The following is an 8482-nucleotide window of genomic DNA, read 5'->3' as shown; positions in this document are numbered from 1 at the left end:
TCCTATCTTGAGCTGCCCTCTGCTGATTTGAACAGCTGGAATAATAAGTGATCAAAATTGGAGTTGAATTTAGATTCAACCGTTGAAACCATTCGACTAACAAGCAAATACAAGGAACTTGCTGAAACAAAGAATGAGAATGAAAATGAAAAAAGGATTGAACTAACTAGTTAGTTAGGACAGACATCATAAGGGTAATCCTTTGCAGAAATTCTTTCAATTTGCATTGAACAATAGAGAGTTACAGAGCTGGGATAGGTGCCTAGGGATACGTTTACAGTCCACTTACATTACAGGCATGGTCCCATCTTTTGTTTTTAAACTGCTAAAATAAACAGCAAGAAACTATATTAAAATAAGATGATCAATCAACATTATCTCCTTCTGGCATGGTATGAACATGAGCAGGGACTAAAATCACTGAAGTAGGCTGGTTGCTTCTCCTTCTTGTGATATGCTCATCAGCTGTGATACCAATGAAATTCTAATGGTCTAGTAACTGGTCTTGAAGGGCTTAATAGTCTTGACATCATCAATAACTCCAGCAATAGAGCCAGCGGCAGCAGCTATAGTAATAATGAGGCAAGCAACACTAAGGATTTGGAGGCAAAGCCATCTCGTGCTCCATTTTGGTATCTTCTTTTGTGAAATATACATCTCAACTGGGAAGTAAACGGTCAATGGCCAAAATCCAAACGCCCCAAGGAGACCAACTATGTCATTAAAGAAGGGAAGGAGCATTGAAATCACAGTAGTAAGAACCACAAAAATTGTTCTCGAAACCATTCTGAAGAGGTTGATATTGAATGCACTGAGACCAGGAATTGAGATTTTGATATCTTTGGTAACGAAATCACTATCTGGGAATCTTCGGGCCGCTTCTTTTTCAATAAAGGCAAAGAGGGGTTGGCAGTAAACTTGGTATGCACCTACAAGGTGGATTACAATGGCAGTATTGGCAATGTCAAGTAGCCAATATGGATTGTAGAAGCCAAATCCAGTGAGGAGGTTGCCAGGGGACTGGTCTCCAAAAGCAGCATATCCAAAGCAGCCACAGAACATGTAGAAAAGCGTTGTCACTACAACACTTATTAGAGTTGCTTTCTTCATTGTCTTGGCTTCCGAAGGTGGGGCTTTGACCGTGTCCTGCCATGAAATGGACCAAACAATTGGTCAGTTTAACAGGCAAATCATAGAACAAATGTGAGAATGTATACTGAGCACTTATGCTACAAGAGAATGTAATGTAACATACCTGAATTTCAATGAGGATCACGGAGTAAGAATAGGCAAAAGCAACGTCACCAAGTGCTTGGAAGCTTCTCCATATCTTTTGAGTTTGAGTCACAGTGCCAACACTTATTCCGGTTAGGCTTCCCCTGACTCTTTTATTTTCTATAACTTTACCAATGCCAAGACCTAGACCAATTGTTGAATAAGTGAAGGACATGACTGCAGCGACAAGGGAGAGCCAGTGTAACTGATCAAATCCAGGAATCTGAGACAGAAGGATCTCAGCTATGCCAAACCCTATCATATATGGATTGGCATTCATGCGGCATGGATCTTTTCCACCACTCTGGTGGAAACAATTAGACCTCTTTATTGCCCTGTATTCAAAAGACAAGGACCAATCAGCCCAACAAGAAGAAGAAGAAGAAGAAGAAGAAGAGAGCAAAGTTAATTACAAATTCTTGGTTGGACTAAAACTTACATCATGCTTATAGAAGATGCAATTGTGTAGCCAATGGCAACCCCGAAAAGGTTCACATACTGAACAAATCCACATATTTTGACCTTTACACCACCTGTGTGAAAATAAAAATCACCGTGTAAAAAAAAGATCTATAATGTTTAAAGTTAAAAAGGGTCATGCTAATTTAATTAACAATATATGTGTCAGCAAATTTACCAAGGTTGGCCCTAACAGCTTCCATGTAAGTGTAGTTCCTCTTGCCATTGTCAGGATCACCGGAGCGGTAGCAGGCAGAGAGCAGAATGGAAGTATAGTAAGTGACAAAAGAGAACAAAAGCATCACAGCTGGTCCAGCAATCCATCCAAGCTGACCTATAGCCCAAGCCAAGGATAGAACCCCGGACCCAATAACAGCTGTTATGATGTGAGCACTAGCAGTCCACACATTTCCTGTTTAAACAAACAACACAAGAGAGAATCAGGATAGAAAAAAGATAACCAAAGCAGTGAACGCTAATATGTTTTTATTTATTTGTGAGAGTTGTCCAGGAAATGAAGAAAAGTAGTGAAGCTCACCAGTTCGTTTGGGACGCCCATCATCATCAAACCACTTGGAGTCACTTTGTGGATCTGCGTCAACCGAGACACCGAAAGCCTGGGGTGGGAGATGGTTCTTTGTGGCTGTATTCTCACCCATCTTTGCTCACAAAAGATACCAATTACGTGAGTTATGTTATAAAAGAGCCTCTAAAGCGTCTGAGACTATATGGAAGTTTGTGCACTCAACACAGTAACATTAAAGCATGTGGAAAAGAAGCACAAGTGTCGAAAGAGAGTGATGGGGCTCCTTCTTTGATAGATCCAAGTGCAGTTATAAGTATGATGTTTAAGTCTCAGAAAACCGAGAATAACAACAGCTGACACATAGGCTCAACCACACACCTCCCAAGAATCACAAAACCCAAATAGATTCAGAGCCTAGTTTTTATCGTTGCTTCAAAAGGGAGAGACAGGGGGAGTGTGCTTATTTATCAGTATCAGAGGCACTGCTCTTATGAGCTGGAGAATAGAGTGAATTAAATTCAGGGATACACTGGAAGGAAAGGGATGGTGCGGTATTTATAAGAGGTACGAGCCAGCCCAGAAAAAAAAAATAAAAAAAATTGCACAGGCACGTGGTGTTAAAGTCTTCTTATCCCACCACCACCAATACTTTGTCTCGAAAACCAAATTCAAGCCGTTCATGCTTGTTCTTGGACTTCTACTTGTAAAATCACGAGGGTACCAGATTTCCAATTTTCATTTTTCTGACTTCGAAACAGTTAGCATTAATAATAATTAATTACTGTTTCTTTTTTTCCTTTTATTTTTTTTCTTCTGCATGTAATTATTTTCACTATAGTTAAGTTAAATAAAGGCAGTTAAAGACGTTAAGCAATGAAAACATTCTTTAACCGCTTCAGAAGCGATGCTGAATGCTGCTAATTACGTACCTCCTGTTATTGGGGGTGAAATTAATCAACTTTTGTCTATGCTACGCATGAATTCAGGGCCTCTCTTTTGTTATTTACAAGGGTGTTCCTTGCACTTTTGTTGCAAAATTGCAATCACAAGGGTTACTACGTACTTACTGTGCTACTTTTTCTTTCAAAAGTGAGATTCTCCGAGTCATCCCTGCCACTGGACATGGCTTTAGTTAACTTGGAGCAAATATATATATATTATTTGTGCTCTTTTTACTCCTTTCACTTTCAATTATCTTTTTCACGCTTCTTTTGTATAGTGAAATGGAGCTATTCTCTCTCTCGGACCAAACTCGGAAATGTGTGGCAACTGGGGTCACCAGAGTTATAATAAGAGATGAACAAACCCTATTTCGAATAATGAATTATATGCGACAAGAGAGATAAAGATTAACTCGAAAGTAGTCTTACCTTCATACCCGGTAACCTGCTGTCTTCTCTAGCACCCTGAGCTGCTTCTAATTAAAAGCTCGTGTGTACCACCCAGATACTTACCATAAAAGCTCACAGCAAGAGCTAAGAGCAGACACTGGTAGAAGAAGAATTTATGAGGGAGAGGAATTCCTGTGCTGGTGTGCTTCTCTTGTATCAACCCTCAATGGCTTATATATATAGTAGCATGAGAATTGAGCCACTTGAAAATATATAATATACATATATTTTCTCTTCGAAAGACAACCTTTGAATGGGGATTCTTGCGTTAAATGCTTCTCTACCACGATTAATGTTGTTCGAGAATAGGGTTCCCTTTTTCTTTCATTTTCCATTGAACTGAAAAGAGCATATAAGATCAGAAGATTGGGATTTTATTTTCATGATCATAAGCAAAAACCATGACTAACATTCGTAGGTGGACAAACCAGCATCTAATTCCCGTCTATAACTCCCAATAAATGAGGAAATAAATTAAGGTTATTTTATAACTAATAATAAATATTATACAAATATCTAAATTTTTTACATGCATGATTATATGGTTTTCTTTTTAAATTTATTTTAATTCAATGTTGCTTTTTTATTTTAAATTATAAATAAATAAATTGTATTTCCTGCCCTTCTGCTGGAAAGATACTAGATGCATGTTCCATTGTGCTGGCGGGTTGCCAGTACGTTCAGAGCGTAGAATAGATTGAAGGGCTCTAAAAACGTTGTACTGGCATCATTTGTAGGTAGGCACTGAAGCACGAGTACGAGTAAAACCACCTTACGCTGCAAATAAAATTTGAAGTTAATTTTTAATAAAAAAAAAATCCGACAATTTTATAGATATAATTTTTACTATACATGAGATCATAATTATTTAATTTAAATTGAATAGAAATACTAATTATATTAATTAATTAACTAGAAACACAACATTGTCAACAAATTAACGACCGCCCTAATTATTGCCCCCCACCGAGAGTACTGTAAAAAAAAAGATTAACTATCAACTGTCTTAAGGGATACGATTCGTTTTGTCCCTACACGTGGTAGAACCACCAACACACACGTTGAACACCTCCCCCCTCCGAGTTTTTCATCATGAAAAACAATCCGAACCTTTTCTAGTGTATTGTGTTATCACCTTTCAATATATGTATATGTACTTCTTGATCCTTTGATATTTTAATCCCAAAAGCTCTGATGTGCTAGCCTGTTGATCAACCGAAGCAACACTTTGTAGCTAAGTTACCTGTCGTTGTAGTGATCAAATAGATGAAAGCTACGACAAAAACATGAACTTGAAGCTTTAGCCACTGCACTATCATGCGTTAGGAATCAGAGAAAAAGCTGAATAGGGACTGGACATGACAAATTTGAGTCCAAACTGTACACGGCGTTCCCTAATTAACCGATCGTTATCATCAATCAACGTATATATGCGTCTGCCAATAACTCATAATTAGCATGAATTAAGCATGAGATCATTGGTGACCGCATGCCCACGTCCCTTCTATCATCCTCACGTCCTAGTTCTTTCAGAGCAATCTTAAGATTTGCAGCAGAGACTCGTCCTCTTAACCATGGTGAAACATTTTTGTTGCTGATACTTGGGACTCTACATACGCGCGGAGCAAGGTGTCTGGGACTTGAACTTTGGTTAGGTATGAGTTAAGAAAGGAACAAAATTAAATATCAAACCAACCTCGCATCAGCCAGAGAAGACCTTCTAGCACAGCTGAATTGTTTGACCACAAGTTATTCGACTTTGAAGAAGGAGAGTGACCGAGCTCTCTTTCTTTCTCCAAACCTACTAGTGCTTGTCCCAATTCGCTTGAAAGCGCCGTCGAAGCACCTACAAATGGGATTTATTGAGATGAGAATAATACTTATCATCATGTCAGAAAGAAGGTATTCAAGGTATTGGCATGATCGGTTTCTTTTCGTGGGGAATCGAAAGAGTGTTGTGAGCCTATCCTTGTCAAAGAAAAACAAAAAGGAATTCCAGACGAATGAACCATAGAGATATTTTTCTAGAAGATTTACGATGACTTGTATATCTCTCAGTTCTACAAAACTTTTTTTAAACTAAAAGAAGTTCGTTTTTATAGGTGTTAGGTCATTAATCAATCTGCCAATTACCCACACACTGCCGTGATCTGTGAAAATACCCACCTTTGTTTATTTCCTTCCTTCCACTTGTGTCAAGATTCACGCTTAAAAAAATCCATTTGCCTTGTTGGGTTCATAAATGACATCGAGGAAAATATATATCAGCCTAACCTTTAGCCCTAACTACTGGAGAAGAGACTGTTAGAGAAGGGTAGATATTGTTTTTTAAAGTGTATTTTGTTTGTAAATATATTAAAATGAATTTTTTTTATTTTTTTTAAATTTATTTTTGATATCAGCAAATAAAAACGATTTAAAAATAAAAAAATAATAATTTGAAGCAAAAAAATATAATTCAAAATTTAATAAAAAAACAGGTTGAATTTTAATACCAAATGGGTACAAAATGTGTATTCATAAAGGCAGAAACACCCTCCCCCATTGTTTAGGCACACAATTGAGTAGATGGACAGCAATTGATCTTTCAATTTCAGTATTCAGTAGTGATGGTAGTATTAATTGTTTTGTCTAAAATTGTTTGTATCATGAACTATTTACCATTTCATAATATTTGAGCTCTTTAATTAATTATTCCTGTTTCTACTAATAATTTATGGAATTCGGATTGAAAAAGAAGAAGCAATAATTTATTGAAGCTTGCCTTTGAGAAACCAATGTGTTATGTGTACGCAATCAAACAATTACAATTATTGAAAGTAAATCCCAAATACAAGGTCTCGATCGTTCAACTTTAAAAGCAAAGTTCATGCCCATCCTATCTATAAATTAAACAATGAAACATGTCTGGTAACCTCACGGGATATATATATATATATATGGCGAACAATTATATCCACTTGTTTTCTTCGCTACTACTAGCACTACGCCCAGTAGTGCTAGTAGTAGCGAAGAAAAAGAAGTGATGCAAGGGACCAAATCTGAAAAATTGAGTAGAAATCATAGTGTTAAGCCTTCGATTATAACGTCGTGAGGAACCACTGCTACAAAATTGAATTTTAGTGGCGGGTTTTTGAAAGATATGATGGCATTTGAAGACAATTGTCAATGTATTTTGTACATATATACAAACTGAAGTGGACCAGCCTTTTGAAAAATTAATGCATAAATGTCGACTCCCAGCAACAGCAATAATACTACGATTTTCAGCTTACCAAGAGGCAGAGAAGTGTATGGATGAGAGTTGAGAAATCGTTCCTGCTTTGACCAGGGCTAAAGCGATAGGTTCTGTCTGCATAAGGGCCCAATGTGCCCTAATATTTTCATTTGGGAAACTGATTATGTTGACCTTAAGAGCTCTCGTGTCTCGAATTATGCTGACCTTTGGAAAGCAAAAGGTGCACCGCTTGCATCATATATTGACTCTTCCCACACTAGATTAATCAATGCTTCATAGTTTAATTGGATCTTGGACTCCTAATTCATACGTTACACTAAAATAGAGCTAATCAGCTGCGACGGCAGGTCATGAAATAAAGAATTATCAAGCTCTACTCATCAAGTCTGATCATGAGCAAAAATACTTGCGTGATGCCATTAGGAAGTGAACAATCTGGAGAATATGTAGCGTTCAATGTTTTGTCAGAAGGGGTCGGGGAGGAAATCGAGGGCTCCATTAATTTTACTATAGTTATTAGTTAACCATCTACCATAGAAACCAATATCACAACTATTCCAATCCAATTAGCAATATTTCAACACGTACGCCACTTTTCTCCATGATACAATCTATAAGAATTTTTTATCAGAAAATCGTGAGATTTATGGATGTTTATATATCATGATATCTTCGGCCTTCATGCTAGAGAAAGAAAGTGTTATTATACACGGAGCTCCTAGCAATTTTCCAAATAAAAGAAAGAATATCAGAGAAGGTTTTGTTGTTTAGGTTGGTATCAATTAGGCAATTTGTTGACAAATGTTTAAGAACATAAGGAAAGAAAAGGCGGAAAGGGTTGGTAGGAAAAGCGTTACCAACTCTCCATGTGCTTTTTTCTTGTCAAGTTCCATGTTGGGATATATTATGTTTACATACATGCTAAATATATATTGAACTTTTAATTAACAAGTCTTTTGTTTTCTTCGAGAAGGCAATCAATCGGCAATCTCGACCAAGGCCATATTAAATTGGTAAGTCATCAATTAGGGATAGACAGTACATGCATGGTCAACATATAACATGAACCGACAAATTTAAAAAAATATTAAAATAGACAATTACATATGTAAATGTGGTTTTGTTGGTTTAGATAAGTGAAGATCTTTTTATGATTGATAAAAATATAATTTGTTTAAAATAGAAGTTTATCAAGATCTTATCTCTAATTATCTGATTAAGTTTAGTTAATATAAAGATAAGTTCAGATAAAAAAGAAAAAGTTATCCAAATATAACTTTTCCAGAGTTTTTGTAAAATACATTAGCAATCTGTTAACAACGTAACAGTTTAGGAAGCTTGAAGATTATCCTTATCCTTATCACATAAGACATGTATATAAGAAATGTTAAGTCTGAAGAAAGAAAGGGTGTGCTTCAAAGGAGAGTTTCAGAATATAAAAGCATCAATTACGTTGAAACAAATGTGTCAACCAACTAAGAAGTTTACATAGAGTTTTGGGCACATACTCTTGACACACGAGGAGTGTGTAGGAAATTCTCGAGAATAATTGATCTTTAAAGAGTTGGAAAGGCTGCAGACTCCTAGAGGGAG

The 8482-nt window shown here is 36.6% G+C and overlaps 1 protein-coding gene across 1 annotated transcript; it reads right to left on the bottom strand.

Annotated features, from left to right (window-relative positions):
* Positions 1-201: 201 nt before the first annotated feature.
* LOC7469170 (amino acid permease 3) lies at positions 202-3812 on the bottom strand. Its single transcript, XM_002306614.4, has 6 exons — positions 3631-3812; positions 2273-2393; positions 1913-2146; positions 1715-1808; positions 1256-1610; positions 202-1146 (listed from the first exon to the last, which is right to left on the bottom strand). Exons 1-6 carry the CDS (start codon positions 3634-3636, stop codon positions 493-495), a joined length of 1464 nt encoding a protein of 487 aa, XP_002306650.3. The 5' UTR covers positions 3637-3812; the 3' UTR covers positions 202-492.
* Positions 3813-8482: the final 4670 nt, after the last annotated feature.

The sequence above is a fragment of the Populus trichocarpa genome, chromosome 5 (genome assembly GCF_000002775.5).
Source record: "Populus trichocarpa isolate Nisqually-1 chromosome 5, P.trichocarpa_v4.1, whole genome shotgun sequence".
NCBI lineage: Eukaryota > Viridiplantae > Streptophyta > Magnoliopsida > Malpighiales > Salicaceae > Populus > Populus trichocarpa.
The sequence above is the reverse complement of the archived record's forward strand: the minus strand, read 5'-3'. Positions and strand labels throughout refer to the sequence as shown.